We start from the raw sequence: 21,879 nt of genomic DNA, 5'->3' as shown, positions 1-21,879 counted from the left end.
TGGGCTTTTTTCAGACTTGTTTCAGAATTCCTTGTCTCATTAAGAGATTACCAGCAACCTTTTTAAAATTGTCTCTTGATTATTTGCTAGCTCTTGTACATGTGAGCTGTGGCTGAAATGTCAGTGGTGTTCCAGGATGTCATAATGTTTGCCTGTCACCTAACAGTGATAAATGTCAGGTTTCACTAGGTTCCTACCTTTTTGGTTCAAATGGTTCAAATATTCCAAATCCAGTCTCTTTCCCATTATTGTCTGTTGGTAATCAGTTTCATTATATTAGATGAGTTTTGCACTGGCATACCACCTTTCTAAGCATTGCTTTACAAAGGAGGTGGCAAAAGTATCTTAGTCACCTAGTCGTGTAGTCTGTTAATGATAGAGGGGAGGAATTCAGGTTGTGTCGGATCTTCTCGCCCCAGGATTGTGCTTTCTCCCCTGGGCATGTTTTGCAGGAAGGTTTGTGCTCAGTTTAACTAAACAGCATCATTGCTGCCTTATCTGAGCTGGAGTGCTCTATATAATCCTCCTTTTCTTCCCTGGAATGTATGCTGAAATTAAATTTTAAGCAGTACAATAGCGTGTGATAGGCATAGCTACACGTGTTTTGTGGAGGTTGTTTCTTGTGAACAAGAAGCTTGCTCTTTCCGAGTTCACCATTGCTTGATTCTCATTTCTCATATTCTCTGACTTCTGTCTCACATTTTCTGGTGAAATATTCTAATCCTCCCCCTGAAGTTTTGTGCTCCCTCATGATATGCAGCCGTTTAACCCCACGTTCTCTGTCTCATTGGGTGCATATATGTGGATTTGCCTTGTCGGTATTAGCTACTCAAGCTAAGCAAGAATTTCATTGTGCCTTCTGTAAACTGATTTTTGCAGACATTTTTCACACCTGGTGTTTTGCTTTCCTTTTTAATTATCTCATGCTTTGCCAAAGGTTGAATGCAGTATCCTAGTACCTGCAGCAGAGACACTTTGGGTAGCACTTTGTGAGTCACAGTGAAAAGGGAGCTAGAAAATGAATGTGACTTCATCCCCTGGGGACCCCTGCTCTGAATCTCCAGTGTAGTTCTGCAGTGCTTTCCATGCTGTTTGGCGATTTTAGGTATGTCACGTTACTGCCTCTGTCCTCCCTAAAATTATGCTCTAAGCTTTTTTGGGGAAAAGACACCTTGCATCATCAGTTTTCTTGGAGAATCCCATGCTTAGATCCCCACTTTTCTTGCATAGTAATACATAGAGGTTTTTATCACTTCTCTGTGATTGTCTGTGACTTTTTTAAAGCATTTGGAGCAGAAGCCCCTGTTTGGAGCAGAGAATTCCCTGTTTGAATGAGCATCAACCAACCATGCATTTTTTTCTGTGTCGTGGATAATACATTTGTGTATCTAAGTAATTTTTATTAATTTTTACTTAAGAGATGAAAATGTGAAATAAAGTTGTATGTCATTAGCCTCTGGTAAATGTACAGCATATAAATTCTGTTTGCTTTATCTTTTGTCTCAGCAGTGGGGTCTTCATACTATACAGTGTTTTGCTGATATAAGAAGGTATAATTGCAGCCAAAGGAACTCAGGCTGTGATCTTGTCATATCTCATAAGAGAAGTATGGTCTATTGTGATCGCTCTTACGGTAGAATATCCCCAGGGAAAAACATAGGTGCCTTAGGAAATGATGATGCACTAGTTGTTGTTTCTGCTTTTAAATAAAAATTGAATTTGTGGGTTGAGAGTAAATACAATGCTGAAGTTGCACTCTTTAGGGGGTAAAATGATTTGATCACTTCCTTCTGTGTAAAAATTCCATAGTATTTTTGTGAGGCTAAAGGAGTATATTGAAGACTAGTACACAGGAGTGACATAAAGAACTAGACTTACTTTTCTTTTTCTTAAGTGCTGAGAACCCATTTGTCCTAGTTAAACACACTAGGCGAAGTTAGCTTTTCAGCACTCTGAGAAAGCGAGCCATTTAGTGATTTAAATGCCTAAATACTGTCTTAGAAGCCACTTTGTAGACATCCATTTTTGAGAATCTCAGTCAGCACTCACTGGCTTTGTTGGCTGAGCTGCAGCTAGGCAAATATTTTGTTTACTTTCAGTAAGAAGCAACAGTCCATCTTTACTCTGTCAGAAGCTTAAAATATATTGGAGTCCAGCCTTTTTGCAGCATATGCTTAATTAGAAGCTTGTACATAAAACATAAAGGTGCGAAGTCTGCAGGGGAACCTAACGGCTGGACTCTTTAACTTTCCAACTTTGTAAACAGAAAATTGAGAAAAGTATGCAAAGTCTTTGTGACTTTCATATCACCTGTAATACATGCTCCAACACTCCACAAGCTTTGTCATTGCATCTGTGATACATGCAAAGAAATAAGATGTGTCCTGTCCTCATTATGCTTGAATTTTGTTGTAGAACCTTAACTGTGGTTTTATGTGTTCTTCTATCAGCAGATTGACACATCTGTCACACATGCGGGTTCATTTAGAAACATCCACCTTACTGTACTGCAATAGCACTAACAGACTTGTGCGAGTTTGAAATAGGGCATATATTGCTTGTCGTTTTTGTTTTTGGTTTTGTTTGTTGTTTTGTTGTTTTTTGTTTTTAATGTGGAAGTGAAAGCATCATGGAATGCTGAAATCTGAAACACTTTTAAACTTGTATCAGCAGTAGAAGTTCATCAAGCCATGAAGAAACGTTGTCTAAAAATTGCATCCAGAGGTCTATTTCATACTTTCTTGTGTTAGTGATTTTGAGATTTCTGCAAAATAAAGCTTTTATCTATTGTTGACCTGAAAATACCTGAAAGAGGAGGTTCTGATATCAGCTTCATAAAATATGCAGCTTTCAAAATTTTATGGATAAAAAGCAGTCTGTCCTTTTACATCAAGTTATATTGCTTTATAAATAAATCAGCACATATTGCTTTAGGGTTTCTTTTCCAACACAGTGCAGGTCCTTGGACCTGCTTTTAACAACACAGTGGCAAAATAAAACTGTATCTTAAGTTATAATGGTAACAGGCACCTCTCCTGAAAACTGTGAATTAGGCAGTGGCAACTACTAGACAAAGTCTCATTTTTTCAGGTTGTGTCATTATGTGTGATTGCTTTATTTTCCTAAGTGAATTTCCTATGATTTAGATAACCTGAGAACTTCATAGAACTGGGTTGGTTTTTTTTCCCGGGCCATTCCTCTATCAATATTAATGTCACGGCTCCAGTCTAGCTGGAACTGTGTAGCTGATCTCATTCAGTGTGGTACATCACATTGAGTTCAAGGCTTTATTTGCTCTCTGTATGAAATTCTCTGCTTTGTAGTTATGTCAAGAAAAGCAATAGCTCCTTAGAGAAATTTGGAATAACTAGTGGTTTGCAAATATACAAATCAATATACACAATCAAGGTGCCTTTTAAAAGCTCAATGCCTTGATGCTTAACTACTTGGCAGAAAAGATAAGGATTGTATTAGAAATTTAATATCCCGTAATAATAAGATGACCACATTGCCTAGCATGTTCCAATTAAAAAATATCGGTGTGCATTATGATTCAGGCATGATAACTTGTGTGAAGTACTCTGTGTGTGAGAGAGCTGAGAATAGAGCGTGCTTCCAGAATATGGACCTTTGCTCTGACCACTGCACCTCAAGGACATACATCTTTTATGAAATTTGGAATTCCTTCTGGATTCCTTAAATAAATAAATAAATAAATGTCTGGCATGCAGACCAGATTACTGCAAACCTCTGGAACACAGTGCATAAACTGATCGTTCTGGTTTATAAATCCCATAAGAAGAGACACTTTAAGATGCTTTGGTTTCTTTAAGATGAGGGTGTAGCTATTTGTTCTTCAACACCACGTGTGTTTCCCATGCATAACGTATTACATTTGTGTTAACTTCGTGAACCTTTTCATGTTCCTTGGAGACTTTGACTTAATTGTTGATATCCCTTAGTCTTAAAAATGTGGTTTTGTGGGGCTGTGTTTCATTAGCAATATGCTGTGTGCTTCCTTCACCCTGTGCAAAAGTTTGCATAATGAGAGATTAATTCTGAGCTGTAGGACCAGAAGCAAAGCCCTATGCACTCTATTACCGTTAAATTTAGGAATTAGTCTGAATCTTTACGATTGAAAACAGGTAATCCTTGCTACTTAGTTCTAGTTCTGAAAGATCATCTAATCTTCATTGATTTCAGCCTCAGTCCTGCAGACTGAATGGTATGGATATACCAGTGCTTTGCTCAGTGACAAACTCTACTTGCAAAAGAGTTCATTCTTCTGCTGGTATAAATTTCCAAGCTCTTCAAAGCACAAAGATAACAAAAGAGCTTTTTTGACAGTGGAGCGTGTTTTCATCCTTAGTGTAATTTTTTCATTTGCATTTCAAGATCTGTGATATGCAGACCTCTCCAAACTCTTGTAATGAATTTCTTGTCTAGATCTGGTCTGAATTGAATTTGATGCCTGTCTCCACAATTGTGCTCAGAATTTATTGGCAAGTGTTAGAATTAAAGATACACATTGCTAATGAGAAAGTTGCTGCTCATGTTTCTGTCATGTGAGAAATAGGTCGAGGTGGAAGTTGTGGAAACTGTAATGGATTATTTACCCTCTAGCAGTCATACAAGCTGTCCTACTGTGTAGTGTTTGCATACTGATATTTTTTCTGAAGATGATCACCTGTCAGCGTTAGGCAACTAGACAATACTGCATCCAAACATAAATAATCTGGCTTTCAAAAAGAAGTCCACACAACTGCAGCAAAGTGTATCCAGTTTAAATTGAGAGTATGTCAGGTGGATTGCCATTTTAATACCAGCCTGCTTGTTTGTTAAGGATACATTCTGGAATTCCTGTGTATGTCAATATTGTTAACGTTTCTCTGGATATATGACATGGAAATTCAATGTCAAAACCCCTCCTGATACTGTGACTCTTCACACTAATGATCTGATAGCTGCTGTTCTGTAATAATAAAATTATTTTAATATCCTTTACCAATTTGACAAGTCTACTCAAACACATTTGAAAAGATTAGGGAAATAAAATTTAAATGTAAAGAAAACAGTGGTGTACACTTCCAGTGGTTTTTGGATTTTCAAACACTTGACCTAGCTTGTTCAATGCTGTTTTCACTTTGACTTAGGGATCTTCTTATCAGGGTGCAATGTGTCCAAGCCTTCAACATGGTTTTTCAGGATTTCACTTTTTGATTTTCCTCTTTTCCCCTGCTTTCTGGTTTTCTTTTTTTAGTATTGTGTTCAGAACACAATAAAACCAAATGTCTGGCTTCCCACTCCCTAACAAATGTTATACGGGTACTATTGGTAGTTGTTTTTCAAAAGTAGTGAGCCAGAACAGAGGGGCAGAGTATAAAGTACTGTTCCCTTGGGTAAAAACAAAACAAGAAAAGAGAAAAGAAAATGAAGATAGGTATGTTATACAAATGCTCTGAATTAGCCATTACCATTCAGAGAAGAGATACTGGAATTACTGCAGATAGTTCTCTGGAAATACTAGCTCACTGCTTAACTGTGGTCAAAGATGAGCAGAAAAGGGAGATCCTTTGGGAACTGCATTGAGAACAAAACGAAAAATGTTATTGTGCTATTGTATAAATCCGTGATATTCTGGTGTCTTGAATTGTGTGTGCACTTCTTGTCTGTCCCTCTCAAAAACTGTGAGGATGACATGGAGACCTTCAATGCAAGAGGGGACCTGGTAGAGCAGAAATCCTTCGGGTTGTAGAACTGGCTACATGGCACACACTCTTTAGGTTGCTTGTGATGTTGAATAGCTGCCAGAAAAGGTCTTGTGTTGATACAAAAGAAAGTTTTTGAAGTGTTTTGGATAGTTTATTAATTTCAAAGAGAACCTGACTTTTGCTTTTATGCATTGTGTTTGTTCACATCTTTTAGAGTATAATATGAAAAATGGATTTAACAGGATGAAGTGAAGGCAAAGACTGAAACTGTAAACTGAATTTGAATGCTAAAGAGCACAGATCATCCAAACTTAACAGTAAATGCGTCTGTCTTGGCTGTTCAAAAATAGTTTCAACTCAATACACTTTAGGTTTCTGTATGTTAAATTCAGGTAGGTGTAAAAGGGAAAACAAAAGCTCCGTATGAAAAACATTGGCTTATGAAATGTCTTGTGTACTACAAATGTCTCTGAAAAAATTGTGTCCTCTTTTTTTATAGTATATCTTTTTGTCACCCACGGTTCTTCGTAATTCTATCCATATATGTAACATAAGAGTGGAACTTAGGAGTTTCATAGGAATAAGGGTCATTAGCAAGGTCATTTTTTTGGCAAGAAGTAATGAATGTTCTATATACTGGAACAGAATATAAATCTTTGCATTCATCTCTGGAATCTGCTTCTTGCTGAGGGGAAATAAAGAAGGCCAAACATCCCAGTGCAGACGGCATGAGTTGTAAAGGCTTCACTCCCTGGATGTTGAGATGATACCAGCTGAGGTACAGGTGTCATTATTACCCACGTTGGCACGCTGGCCTCTTTGGGACGAGATAGTAGTTTTAGTGCATTTTCCCCTAGATATATCTATATATCAGGTTAGTTATGATACACATTAAGTGCACGAATAACATGATGTTGGTTTTGTTTATGATCTTCTAATACATGACTACAAAGAAGATTCCTTTGTAGTGTGAAAATCTAAACTAAGCCAGCTAATAATTAAAGTTGAAAATGAATCACTGAGACAAATCTCAGGGATTCTCTCTAAACACCAGTTTAGGAACATGAATCTTACTGTTTTGTTATGTTGGTTTCAGGACAGTTCTAGGCAGATTGGTTTATTTGAATAAATTAGAAAAATATAGAATAAAAAGAGTAAGCATGGCTTGCATTAGTAGTTTGTTTTATAAACTTGATTGTAGATAGCATATGTGACCAAAATCTAACCAGGTGCCAGAAAGCCAAAGAAAAAATTTTAGTTGATAATACAAAAGGAAACATTTTAAGAGGTTTTATTTCAAGAGGCAACTGCATGCACATTCAGAATTTTATATTAAAATTAAATCCCACTATTTCTTCCTAATTACCCAAGAGCAGCACATGTCCACACTCTTTTAGAATGTAATCTAAATAATTTCATGTTTAACACCAGAAGCCGTTCATTGTGTCATAAATTACAATAGCATTTTAGTTTCTTATTAAAAGAATGGCAACTCTGATATTTCTGGCAGTATTGTATGTTTGACTGCTCATAAGGGGAAAGTTGCAGCATATCCTTACATCAAGGAACAGTGGAGCTTTTCTGTTCTGCACCCTGTTCCTTCTCTTTACTTGTGGGAATGGACAGGGTGAGCCTGGGTGACTGAAGTTCAGAATGGGCATAGATAAACTTTACTTTGTTTTTTTAAATCTTGTTATAGGGGGAAAATGCAGATTTTCTTTATCTTTTTTTTTCTCTCTCCCCGCCCCCCCCCCCCGGGTTTTCTGGATTCACAGTTAGCTATTATTTTTCACCACTTTACCATCTGCAATGTAATTTCTTGTTTGATGTATGCATCTTGTTTCTAATTGCCCTGGTTTTCTGGGGAAGATTCTTCCTGTGTGTTGAGAATAATGCTTCCTTTTATTCAGTCTATTTAAAAGCTCACCCTTTTGTTTCATCGGAACTGCTTGTGAACTGAAATCCTGATTCCACTAAGTCCACAATTCTTCCTAAATTCAATTTTTAAGCTCTCATTTGTACAGCCTTATTTATTACAGAGATATGTGAATCCATCCTAATGCCATGCAAAAAAAGATTGCTTCTTTTAAAATGTATTTGGAGAGGTGGCTTTCTCCTTTCTGAGTTTTCAAAGGCCATTGCTTAGCTGTTGCCAGATAGCTAATTAATTTTGCATTAGGGCATATATTCTACATAAATGGCCCCTGTATTAATAAACAGTGGTAGCACCTGATGACCTTGCTATTCCATAAGTGAGTTGTCTCTCTATTACAAGTCTCTGGGTGTATAAAAGTGTTTGCTACATTTTTGGTTACGTACCCCAGAAGCTGACTGTCTTCTCACTAATTATAGATCAACTTAGATTTCCTTTCAATCTTGTAAAAATAAGGATAAATAGAAATAGTCAGAATCTTTGCACAATGTTTTCCAGTGATGAATGTTTTGTTATTAAGTAGGAAGGCTTTGAGGAGCTAATAGAAGAAAATCCTTACAACAGAAAAATGCTTCCATCTTGTAAGCGTGTTTAAATTGGGGGCTTTTCTTATAATGAGAAGTGAGTGTAACTATGGTGAAAGACCATTCAATGGGATATGTCTCCAGTAATTGCATTCCGGTGCTGGTCCTTTTTTGAGAGCTTCTGTATTTAGAGGAAATAAAGATAAAAATGTCGGCACTCTTGCTGAAAAATAAATCCTGTGTCAAATGTATCTTTTAGAAATTATGTTTGAAATCCATTATGGGCTTTAGAGCTGTGCAAGGGAAAGCTATATCTTGATGTTATAGTTAGTTATGACTCTTGACCAAAAGGTTCTTAGCTTTATCATGTATTGTTTGCTATATATTTTCAGTCTGTGGTTCTAATTTTCTAGTAAATGTTTTAGACAAAGTGTACAAAAATGCAAATACTTGAGTTACTCGAAGCATGTGCAGAAAAGTAAAAAAAAAAAAACCAACCCAAAAACAACAAATGAAAAGAGAAAGCTAAAGCCAAGTAGATGCTGTTTCTAGAACCCATACAAATCCAGTAAGTCTAACGGTGTTGTGTCTTTCAGCACAGGAAAGCAGAGGCATCCTAGAAATTCTGTAGTACCTCTGAAAGATGCATTTAAAAAATTATACAAATGAAATATAAGCAAAGGCATCTTCCTTTTGTATAATGAATAGAAAAAGATTTTATTGAAAAGATCTCTTAAGTAAAAATGTGGATATTTATAATACCCACAACTTCAAGAGTATAGAAATATGCCATTTTTTATTAGTGACAGTTCTTCTGATGCTAATTGTCAGAGCTGCCTAGAACCTGTCACAAACACTAGATTTCATGTACATATGAATGGGGAAATTTTGTATTTACCTATGATGGTTTATTTATACATTTAGGTATTTGTGCGTCTGTATCTATAAATGCATGACAAAAATCCTTTTTCACTTTGGATGTGTTCTGAATTATTTTTATGTGTGTTTACTTATAAACAGTTTTGCAATATGGTGTGGGTGGCTTTATGCAGAATACATGACTTAAGGCAGACAAAAAGCTTTGCATGGCACACTCCCCCCTGCCCCCAGCGCTTTTCCTTCTGCACTCTTCCAGTTCAGCTGAGCTCAGAACAGAAGGTATTTTTCAAGTATCACAAAACAAAAGCAGTTACATGATTCCTCCATAAGATTAGGCTAGAAAAATAGGGGTATGGAAGATTTGACAGAAATACAGGTGCCTTGAGATTTCTGACGTTTTTGTCCTTGTTTGAATATTTCTATACTTTAAGCTGAAGTGATCGCCCATCAGTAGGGTTACATATTAACTGTGGAGCAGCTGGCATGCTTGCTCCTTTCAGGTCTGCAGGAGCTGCTACAACCCACAGGTGCTTTAACTTCATAGCCTGAATAGGTACTTGTATTTTGAAGAAAGATAAAGGTCTGTTTAAAATTTAGGCAAGTGGCTTCACAGCTGAAGTGCATCATGATTGATTATTCTGCTGTTGTTGAAGGTGTAGCTAATATAGATATTAGCCGAGGCTTGACCTTTTGTAGTGAATATTCTGTTGGCAGGCATGGAGTTTAGTTGTGTTTCTGATCTTCTGCTACCTCAGGTATTATTCAACTGTTCTTTTTGCGTGTCTACACAGTTGGTGTCGGTTGTTGATGTTGTAGGTGGTGGTGTGGTGTGCTGCTTGCTTGGTTGGGGTCTATCTACCTCGAGCACACACAGCAGCACAGGGGGATGCACTGTGGTCACAGCTTGCTCTGTGGCAGTCTGGTAATTGTGCTTATTTCAGCGGTTTCTTATTCATTTCATGTTACTGAATAACGGCAAATGGTCTGTGTTTTGCCATTGTGCTGTAATTTGTTTCTTCTCTGGGATGTCAAGAAAAAGGAGATACTGTGTGTGCCCTAATATCAGGATGCTTACAGATCAGCCTGTGTTTTGGTACATGGTGGTTTTCTGCTATTTGTAGGATGCGTTCATGCTTTTTATAATAGGTTGTGCAACTAACCATCTACTTTAAACTGTTTTCTGGTGAATTAGCTTTGCTTTTTGTATGATTGTTATCTCTGTAAGGCCATGTAATATTGAAACACATTCTGTCAGCTCGTCAGTGTTCTCATCATCAAGGTAAACTTATTAGGTTGCTTGTGAACAAAGCAGTGATAACTATAATACTTATCTTCAACCACTGTGCATGTCGTGTAACACCACCCATGTATAAACATCAGCATCCCCAGACCTGCAGTGCTATCAGAGTGGACTTCTGTTCCAGTTCATGTAATTTCAGTTGCCTGAGGCAAGTAGTTAACCAGGGTTGACCTACCAGTGACAGCTTTTTCAAATGGAAGTTTTCTGTAGAAATTTGGTTTTAAAGACCTTGGTTCTTCAGAACTGAAGCATTGCTTAGTGCATGTGCAGAGGACACCCATAGTTGATACGTGTCATGATTCCAGAGAGTCGTACAATGCAGGTGGCAGAGATAGGCTTTTCTAAAAGGATGACTAATTTCTTACATAGTGATCTTTCAAGTGCTTTTGGAGGCAGATGGACATCCTCGGGTAAAGGGTGAGGAAAGAATGAACTTTATAGTCTTTGCTTCACGAGGCGGCCTGGTTCAGGTGTGAACTCAGAAAATAAGATACTTTTGAGGATTTTGGAAAAGTTCATGAAAATTTTGGGAAATCCAGAAGGAAAATGTTTGGTTTAAGCGTGTAGTTTGCTGGCCTTAGGTGGCTAGGCCTTTGTGGCTAGGAATGAGCAGCGGGTGAGCTGTAGCTTCAGAGATGATATGTCCTTTCATACCTCATCTCTGCTTGCAGGAAAAATAAATTAAGTAGAAGGTAAACTAGCAGTTGGTAATTGATTCTTCCTTTTTTGCAACGGAATGAGATTCTTTAGTTTTTTTTGTAACATCTTGAGTATTTGAGGATTTCAGAAGAACGACAAACATAGGGGGGAAAAAAAAGAATATTGTAATATCCTCATTTTATAGAGAGGAAATAGAGGCACAAAAATCTGACTGATCTCACAGCTTTAACACAGATAAAGCACAGAACAGAGGCAGCAATAACCAGGATTCTTGAGTAAACAGAAATACTAATGCTGAAGGTAATAAAAAATCAAAATTAATAATAAAAAAGATATTTCATAAATAAACTAACTTGTGTGTAAGCTAAGAATGGTGCTGTTGCTGTAACTGTTCAGAAATAGTGCCTGTTATTGTTATATCTGTTATATCAAATGGTTATTAATAGTCCAGGGGAGTAAAATTTGGGTCAGGGAATTGCATTCTACAGTACTGTCCTCAGTAAGCCAGCCAGTTCTTTTGTCTTTGATCTTAAGCTCCTTTTGTGTATATTACGTTACAAATAGAAGTCACAGAGAGATGGATGACTTCAAACTTAATGATGACAGTTTTATTCCTGACCATGGCAGCATATGGCAACATATATACATAGTCATTTTTAGCATGTTTTTTTAATACACACACACATATATCTTTTTTTTTTTTTTCCCTCCTTTCAGAGCCGCTTTTCTTGTGCTTCTCATTTTCATCTGTGAGGGAAATAGTAACAATAAGATATGACTTTGAGGGTTTTGTCACTGCCCTTCCCTTTTTGGTCGTTTGGAATGGTACTCTTTGTGACTCCTTCCACTTGTCCTTCTCTTCCAGTCTTTGATGGCCATCTAGTCAGACAGTATTTACTATAACATTAAAGCAAAAGCAGGTTCTATCTGATGTGCTGGAATGGGGGATTTTGGAAAGTGCATTGTGTAATAAAGCAATGTTCTTTGCAAATTAATTGTAATCTCCTTTGAGTTTAAATAAAACTTGAGCCCACTTTCCATGCTCGCTTCCCGATGTGAACACCAAGTGCTCCAAAGGATGATCTCTTGTGAGGGAGAAGCAAACCCAGGATAACTCACTACTGACAGAATCTTAAGGATTTTTCTATCTGGACTAAAAGATTTTTGTACCATGACAGAAAATCAATGCTTTCCTCATTCTTATTAGGCCTGTAGCAACATCATCTATAGACATCTCTACACCAGGGAAAAGTTAATTTAAAGTTCCCATCATTGCAGCTATATTGCTGCTAAGAAATCTTAGGATTTCTCATGCAGACGAGGTTCCCCTAGTCCTCTTTGTCCTAGCAGCATCAGCATGTCTCATGAAGGGCAGGTTCTCGTGGTCACATTTGTTACTAGCTCTTCAAATTATATCAGCTTAGAAAAAACTGACCTCTGTTTGAAATATGACTGTGGGAAAGCAGCTTTGTCTGTGCTAAATCTTTCAATATTGCCAGCATCTGTACATCTGCAGGAGTGGTAAATACAATGATTTACATTGTCAAAGTCCTAGAACAACACAGCAGAGTATAATCTCTTGTGTGTTTTGGCAAAACACGTATGTTACCACTGGGATATCTTTTGTTTATACTTGAAGTGCTGAGAAGGTAATCAACTAATTCTGGCACTTGTTTGAGTAAGAATGTTCTTGTGTGTACATCAGCCTAGCGAAAAGGCATTCTCATTATAGTCTGAATACCAACACGTGAAAGCTAATGGCAATAACTAATAAAAGTAGTAAGAGGAGGGAGGGATATATAGAGTCTCTTTTAAAAGAAAGCATTGTTCGGCTGCCTGCTAAGCACTGCCTTGGAGGGTAGCTCGATGCTTTTTGTGTCTGATCCGGCAGTCTGAGCACCGCAAGACGGCAGTGGCAAGAATTAGGCTGTGGTACTGTTCCTTAAACGATGAAGCAGAGAAGAGGCAGCCCTTGAAGAAGCCTGGCATTCAAAACATGTAAGGCATCTGGAAACTGGCATGGAGCGGAAGTGAATTACTAAGCAGAGCTAGGGACAAACATAAACTAACAAGTATAAATGTAAGCCTGAATTTATCAGCTAAAGCCAGGCACGTTTGAGGGTGTGTGTGAGAGAGTTTCTTGCTAAAAGCAAAGTGTGAGCGAGTGATATATTGCTTTGATGCTCTTTAAAAGAAAATGGTTGCAATCCATATCATTTTCTTGTCAAATATATTTGAAAAATAGAAAACATATGTTGGATATATGCTCTGCAGATAGTTATCAGCGGTGTTCCAGAAGCATTTAGTTTGGAGGGTTTCTCAGAACCCACCATTCAAATCTACATGTGTCTTGAGTTATCTTGAAGTTGGCTGTCATTCTGTACTACGGTGAAGTGAGGGCATTGCAGAGGTGAACGGTAGCCTGGGAAGCCTGTGATCCTCTTGTTCTCAGTGGAGAGGCCCTTCTAAAGGGCTTAATTCAGAGTCTGTAAAAATTAGTATTTTCCTCATGTTTTAGAGGCACTACCTCTCTCTGTGGTCTGCAGAAGGCTAAATTCAGTCTGTAGTCCTTTGGATACCCCCTGTTCACTAGGATACTGAAGTAAGTCCTTGATTCCAAAAAGGGGTACCTTTTACCTCTCAGCACGTGGTTGCTAGCCCCGATGACTGCAGTTGCAGAAATGAAGGCTACGGAGAAGGGTTCCAGGTTCTGGTTTTTGGTTATATCTATTGTCCTTTGCATGGTTTTAGGAAATCTCATTGCATCCTCTTGATTCCACTGAACAAATCTGTAAATCCACCCATGCAAAAGTGTAAAACATTCAGCCATGCAAAAGTGTAAAATATTCAGGCTTTCTTTTTGCAATCCTGCTGCATGAGGGAAGCTTCTAGTAATTGCAGGAAGAGAGAAACTTCAGGGTCAGGTAGCTTGCCCCCTCTGACTGATGCTTTACTAGAACCACATGTAGCAGGAGAGTAAAGTGCAGGTGCTGCAGCAAATTAGGCTCAGGGGCAGCAGTTAGTTGCTGGATGAAAGCAAAGTATGGCCCATGTGTCTGGGAGCCTCTTTGGGGTTCGACGGTGTGAATGGTGCTCTAAAAATGTAAAATGTTTTTACATGCTACTAGAGAGTCGGCACAGCATGCATTGAGCAAGTGGCTGTGACAACTGAACTGCGCATTTAAAGGACGTGCACTTAGGGCCCCTCTTGTATTTGCTTACCTTGTATTAACGCTTGTTACTGTTGGTGATGGACAGCGATGTGAAGGTTAGTCTTCACAGCAGATATTTTTCAGTGGTAATCTTCTTTGTGGGTTTTTGTCACAGACATACTTTGCCTCCTCACTGATTCTTCTTTTTCCTGTTGTTGAACCTAAATAACCTACTGTCACCAGGCACATGTTGAGTTTCGTAACTGAAGCAGGCCCATAGCTGCCTCCTGCACCAACTCCCAGCATTCAGCCATTGTGGCAACCTTGTTATTCCACTTGGGTTTTAAATGCCACATCATCACACTGCAAAGCTCACTGTCTCTTGTAATTTTTACCCCCTCCACTTCCCTCCCCCTGCCCCTTTTCCCCCTTCCTCCTGTAGAGCACGATGAGTGTGGCAGCGGGCAGCATAACTGTGATGAGAATGCGATCTGCACGAACACTGTCAGGGGACATAGCTGCACCTGCAAACCCGGATATGTGGGCAACGGGACCATCTGCCGGGGTAAGTCGGTGGATCTAGAAACACTGTGAAAGTGGCAAACTCTGGTAATGTTTTCTGACATTCACCTATGTTCTGGTAACGTGTGATGGCTGGCTTCTGTCAATCATTTGCTGTAAGATTTATCAGCTGGCAAATGGAGTATGCATGGAGATGATGGGAATTGATTTGTGCATAAATTCTTAGCAAGAAGGAAATAGTTCTTGGAATGCTAGAAGAACTTTTCATTTACTGTCACCTTATACTGTCATTTGAGCTAGTATCAGCTATTAAGTGATCATTGTTTTATAAACTGTGGATGGTATGTGTTGTCACCTTTGGCTTTTAAGATTTAGTCAGGTGCCTTTTAAATTAGGATAATTGTGTTTTACGCTAACATCATATGGTGGTTATTTGATTACTTGCATTGGAATAGGGATTTTTAATTTTTTTATTTTTACTTTTAAAATCTTTACCTTTAAATGTGTATTTTGAAGATTTCTCAGTTATGTAAACAAGAAATACTGATAGCCACCCATGCTTTCTGTGAAGTGGTAGATCATTTATTTATCATGAGTTTTTTTGGTTTTCTTTCTGTACAGAAAGAAAAGCAAATAATACAAAGACAGAGGAAGGAATATGTTGAATAGTTGGCTTAGTGAAGGTTGTGTCATGAAGTACTATATGAACTATATTTGTCTTACAAAAGTCTATTGTTTCATCTGAAATTGCATACTTTCTGAATTTATAAAGAGAATTACAGTAATAAAAACCTAACAAATTATTTTTTTTAAATGATAGCTATCGAAGTTGAGGAATGTACTGGGTAAAATATTTTGCAAAGTTTGGGGGCATAAGAGGCTGAATTTTCCAGAATGTTGTAATTTGGCCAAGCAGTTCCTTAAAGGAGAATGACGATTGATGTCATTCCTGGTTCAGGCTGAAGTTCTTCACCAGGATTAGCTGGTCAGCTACTGCATTTGCATATACCATTTGATTGCTTTTGGTATCACTTTTTTTGGATACTGTCCCTCTGCACAGGTGCATCCTTGTGTTTTAAACTCTAAAATGGTTAGTAAGGATTTAAGAAGGAAAACAAAAATGTTATGAAAAGGGAGGGCAAGTTAACCCTCTGTCTGTCTATATTGAAGATCAGCAGGTGACACGGGAGAAACTCACTGTGGTATGTTTTTAGTTTTTGATTACAGTAAATGTAAATTGCAGCATAGACTACTATAGTTTCAGGGAAGTCTGAGTGAACAGCCTGTCTGACGGTGGTGATATTTTTTTTTCTGAGGGTAATACAACAAGATAAACCCTTAATAATATTTCTTTGAAACAGGCATGTTTGGATTTGTTCATAAAAACTGTGTTTTCACACTGGTTTTCTTCATTTGCACACCTGGGTATTTCATTTGATGTGCCAGAAACTCAAAGTGAAATTCCTACTATATATTTATTAATCTAATAATGTTGAAGTCGCGAAATTGCACTGGAGAAATGCAGTAATGATTTCCCCTCAATATTCTGTTGAAATCTGAGTCGTGGAAAAAATATATATTACATATATTTTTTAGTGTGCCTTGAATTGCACATTTTATTATGCACCTTGAATATCACTACATGTGAATGTAGTTTTAGTTGCCTTTTTGAGACAGGTGTCTGTGGAAATAGTGGAAACAAAGCGCATTCTTATATTCTGAATGGGAAGCATAAATTGGAAAGGAAACTGGAAATTATGGAAAGGAGGTTGCAGTCTAATAATTATTAAGGTCTCTAGGGATAAGAATAATCTGGCACTGCATGGAATAGTTATTATTGCAAACCCGCTAATAGAATTGTGTACATTTCAGTAAATAATAAATCGTTCAATGTAAAGTAGTGGTCTGAGTTTCTCAGCCTGTGGTTCTATGGTTGCTTGAGGTTTTTACAAGTTTGGATTGCAAATTGAATGCATGTTCCCATTCTGCCTGTGGTAACACCAGAAACCACACTTTAGCCTCTTTTTTCCAAGTGTAGCAGTGATACATTACCAGTCACAGTCACACTGGTTTCTTTGCACGAATGCTAGGCTTGGCACAAAGGAAGAGGTGTGGATGTGTCAAGACAACTGTAAACTGCTTATGTTGTCCTGTAGTAGTTTTGGGGCTGTATCTTCAGGCATCATAGGTTAGGAAAAAATAGACATAAGCCAGGGCAATAAATTTAATGTAATATCATCTGAAGATATAATAAACATTTCCCCTCAAGTTATCTGCAAGCGCTTTATACATGTTTACATGTTATAGATGTGTGCATACTCAAAACACTTGTTCCAACTACTACTGAGATAACATATCTCTGTAATTCAATAAGAAATATTATTAATATTTTCCAGCAAAACCATAACAAGAAAAATGATGATTTTATGATGAGAGAAAAGGACTGGCTTTGTGCTTGATTCTACAATCTATTTCAACGAACTATTTTAGCAATGTTATAAAAAGTAAAATCAGAGTAATGTTCCTCTTTGACTGTACTGTATAACACTGTGATAGTCTTTACAGAAACTCTAGAATACTGTTATTTGCATTTTAGAAAAGAAAACGTATGTGTAGTTAAATTAAACATGGTGAACTAAATATAGTGAAATTACTCTGGCAGGAATTTGTGATGTTTGCATTTTTTGTGAATAGTGTGGAGAAGTAAAAAGGATGGAAATTGTCTCAATGTGAGTATTATGATTGCTGAGGATTTAGAAATGAAAACAAAACCCAATGATCAATAGGAAACCAAATACTTAAAAAAAAACAACCTGAAAAACACCTGTGTAATCAGGCTGTCACACTTCTTGAGTAGAAAAATAAATTTCATGCATAAGGAATTGCTTTACTGTAAATGTGGTAGACGAGACTATGTAATTAAAGGACCGGATTGTGTCAAGCTAGATGTGGAAACTGTCAGGGAGGGAGGTAGTGGAAAAGGGCGCAGACCCAGACCAAATGCACTTCTGCATTAAAAAAGATACTGACATGGTTTAAGTGACATAAAAAGGGAAAGAGAAGTGGAGATGAGTGCAAGAAGAGTTACCACTGTATAGAGAGTGAGACCATGTAATAGAGACAAATATGACTTATTTCCTATGGATGCTCTAAATTTCACTGTAAGAAGTGGGCTGTAGCACCTCAGACACTGAAATTTTGGCAGTAGATCAGAATGGAATGAAGCAGAGGTGAGCTGAGAGGACAAGGCAGTACGATGCTGTGCCATTGCCTTTGGTAAATTTGACAGAATACCGGACCCACAATCAGACAGATTATATTTTAGGATTTCTTTAGGAAATGAGAAGTACAATAGGGAGATCTTTGCTGGAAGAAATGACAGCATTAAAGGCAGAGGACAGAGGTATAACTAGTTGAAGAGAGAGATATTCTGAATTTACAGATTTCTTAACTTGCTGTTTTCTGTGAAGGAAACTTTAAAAAAAATATTATCAAAAGACCTAAGAGTGATTTGGGAAACAGAAGAAGTTGTAGGTGAGTAATGTAAGACTCATGCTATGCCCTTTTACCTGAATTCTGTAAATGAATTACAGAATTCTTAGGTGAGAGTGGAATAAGGACAATTGGAGTAATTTCACTAAACTTCAGGATGGGATTTAATAGTGCAGCATAAAGACAATTTAGGGTAGAAGGGAAAGATGATAAAAATTGGTTTAGCAACTGAATGTTTTAGTTAAAAAAAAATGTGTGGTGGGCAAATGACTGCCTTGTACAACATGGCATTTGGCAGTGCGCCTGTCGGGATGGGTGTTCAGTGGCAATGGTTAGATGAAAGAAGTCTTAGTTTCCGAGGACAGCCACGTTTATGAATAACCTGTCACCCGCAGACAGGGTTGCGTGCGCGAGAGTAAAACTCTGTCATGTCTAAAATGAGTAAAAGTCTCTGTTACGACTCTAGCCGAAGAAGTGGGGATATTGAATAGAGAGATAAACACCATCTTTGAACTACAGAGGCTTTCGGTCTGTGTACTGTTGCAGTGTTTCTGTGTGAAACCTGGGCTTGACTCTGGGAGGCTGGAAAACGTGTACAGGGACAACATCTTTCTCTGCTTTTTGTCTTGATGAGTTTTAGTTCCAGTTCCACTTGGCAGTGTTGCACCTCATGCTGTTCAAGTGACATACCAAGGTGGGATGTGCCATTTGTTAAAACATGAAGGACCCTGTGCTCCACAGCCCACTTCACCTTAGTGAGATGGTAGAGAATCTTTTCTGGGGGATGTACAGCCCTACAGTTCAGCAGAAGGCTCTTACAGAGCATGTCTTGTACTGCCGACTAAGTCCAGGAAAGGAGCCAAGATATACTGAAACATCAGCAGGTTTCCTAAAATAATTGGTGACATTTAGGATTAAATGCTTTAAAACAAACCAACAAAACCCCACCTGCCAGATTTTGTAGGGGCTATAGATCTGACTTTTCAGCCTGAACAATCTGCGAGTCACCGTCAATGTTTTGTTGCCATCTGTTTTCTTTTGTATGAGGAGACCTAGGTGTAGTATACAAGCCTTTTCCTATCTCGTGGTATTTAGTTTCAAATATTTGTTTTAAAGTATAAATTGTGCCTGTAGAAGTCTTCATATATTATCAGAAAAATAGAAGTGTCCTTGAATATACTAGAATGGTAAATGGGCAATTTTTCTGAAGCATGGACAAGGTGTGTTTGCTGATCTTTTTTTCATATATCTCTGTAGCAGGGAATGAACAGAAGTCTAGCACTTAAACAAGTGCAAATATTTTTCATAGTACTTCAATATTTTACTTGTGTAGTCTGTCTAAGAGGTATATTTAGTGTGCTATTAATATCTCATTTAGTGGTTTCTACTGAGGTGTAGATTTATTAGAATGATTAAATGAGGTGGACTTAGTTACAGTCATAAACCTTAAAGCAAATGTGAGCAATATGACTGATGCCTGGGCAGAGAAACACCAGGTATTGTGAAATAAAATCAAAACAGTGTTTATTCTAATTAGCATTCAGGCTGCAAAATGGTTTATTTCTGCCAGTGTGTGGAATATGGTATTTCCCCCGCCCCCCTTCTTCTAATATTCATCTGCAGTATTTCACAGGAGACAAGGGTTTACATCTCAGTGTATGGTGGAGTCTTTGAGCCAAAAGCCATTTTTTTTAAATGGCTCAGTTCTTCTGGTGTATTCTGGAAGTCTGGATTAGTTTCTTAGTGGTTCTGTGGTTCTTTGTATATATTTGGCTTGGAAGCTGTGTTTGGGAGTGCAGTTGTTATTAATGAACCTACTGGTGACTTCACAAACTTAGTGGGAACCTGATATGAAAAGAAACCTGATTTCGAACAGATACTCTTTATCTTTTATAAGGGTAATGGAAACAATCGTGTGGAGCCTTTCTTCGTAATACTTTCAGAATGTTTACTGATGACTAGAGTACATCACAGGCTTGAAAATTGCTTCTGTTTGATGTAAATCATTAAGTTAGCCTCTTTTCCACTGATTTAATCATAAATTGTAATTAGATGGATATGTTTTAACAAATGGCAGTCAGAGCTTTCTTTCTTTTGCAGTTTTCTGCTTTGTTTCCAAGCAGGTATTTTTTAAAGTAATTCATAGTCTGAAATATACTTAATAATTTGAAAGATGTGCCCATGAAAGAGTGTACCTTCCAATGTGTAGGCATTATATAGTGATGGTGTAGTAAATAGATGACTAAAGACAAAGAAATTATCATCTGTTACGAAATTTCACCTGCTATGAAAAACACTCAAGAATATTCCTAGGAAGAGTTAAAAGATAAAAAACTCAACAAACCCACCAGTGTCTCTGGTTATTTCTGTGTTGGGCTGTTGGCTTTTTTGTGTCGCCCTTTCAGATTGACATCAGCAATGCTAAGGTAGGTTAACTTTAGATGCCAGCAACATGAGACTGATATCTTGATAGTAAAGCATATCAGATCACTGTGAGGTGACTAACTGCCACTTAGGTTTATGTTTTTTGCATTTGTGTGTGTGTGTCTGTTGGAGGTGGAGTTGAAAGCCTTTATGGAGCATCAGAGTGAGTCATGAATAATATGTAGGGCAAGACTATGGTGGGAAGGAGCAGATGTGTCTTTCTGTATAGCCTTCTATTTGTGTAGCTGTAGGGCTTTGAATGGTTGATATGCCTTATCACAGCTTTAATTGCTGTTTTGGTGTTATATTGGCAAGTGTTATGAAAGAATATGGGAGTTTGACTCATGCTGAGGTTCTCATCTTCATTCTTCACAGTCTTGAGCTTTGTGTAGTTTTTTTATACCTAATACATAGTGAACAAATCACTCCAAAAGCAGGTAAGTGCATTCACACACATTTTGGTGTCACACGGCACTTGTGCAAAGTGCCGTGCCAAGTTTAAGACACGGGATACTCACGCTTTTTGAGTGAAGCATTGTAGTTGTAACTGATGTAATAATTTTAAACCAATATATATTTATACAACAGTGCAATTAAGGTTCTGGCAGATTTTTCATTCTAAAACTAGCATGCTTGGACTCAGAGTGAAGACAGTATGATTGAAGCCGCTAGATTTTCTATAGTCCCAAATCCACTGTGTTAATAAAAAAGAAAATGTGACGTTTTAATGCAAAAATATTTGTATTTTTGTTCCTGATGAGATAGTTATCAAATGTGGTACAGTCAGCATAATTGCTATGTTTGTGTTTGGATTTTGACTTACATGAACTCCCTTTGGGAATTATTTGCCACATCCTTTTAAAGCTCCTTCAGTTCTAATGTTGTTCTTGGTTTGGTTTTGGACGGTAATTGAAAATAATTTTGATGAAATTAAAATGTTTTATGATAATTTTTTCTTGCCCTTAAAATGTCTTTGCCTAGATTTAGTCATCTGAGACGTTGAAATTGAGGCATAATTATTTTTTTATTAAGAACTAAGCTATACATCCACCACTGTGCAGTCCAATTTTACAGCCTCTCTAAGGGCACAGCATTTCCTGCTGATTGAGTCCTGCTCTGTGTCTGAGATTTTCAAGATGATTTAGAATGCACATCAGCTATGGAAATAGATCATTTAAAAATCATGATTAACGTAACTTGTCTGAATCCAAGTCCTGGTCTCTTTACTGTCACAGATTGTCTCACTGCTCTGGATTTAAAAGAGCGTAGCACAGATTTGCGC

General features: G+C 37.6%; 1 protein-coding gene across 4 annotated transcripts in view; it reads left to right on the top strand.

The window, feature by feature from the left end:
* Nucleotides 1-21,879, top strand: part of NELL1 (neural EGFL like 1) — a 292,015-nt gene that overhangs the window by 160,995 nt on the left and 109,141 nt on the right. For 3 of the 4 annotated variants that reach the window (XM_037403130.1, XM_037403129.1, XM_037403127.1), the window contains exon 14: nt 14,602-14,724. The exons of the other annotated variant lie outside the window; for it this stretch is intronic. In XM_037403130.1, coding sequence (XP_037259027.1) covers nt 14,602-14,724 — 123 coding nt within the window. The remainder of the gene's footprint in view (nt 1-14,601; nt 14,725-21,879) is intronic. 4 annotated transcript variants of the gene reach the window in all.

Source organism: Falco rusticolus, chromosome 10 (genome assembly GCF_015220075.1).
Source record: "Falco rusticolus isolate bFalRus1 chromosome 10, bFalRus1.pri, whole genome shotgun sequence".
In the NCBI taxonomy this organism is placed as follows: Eukaryota; Metazoa; Chordata; class Aves; order Falconiformes; family Falconidae; genus Falco; species Falco rusticolus.
The sequence above is the reverse complement of the archived record's forward strand: the minus strand, read 5'-3'. Positions and strand labels throughout refer to the sequence as shown.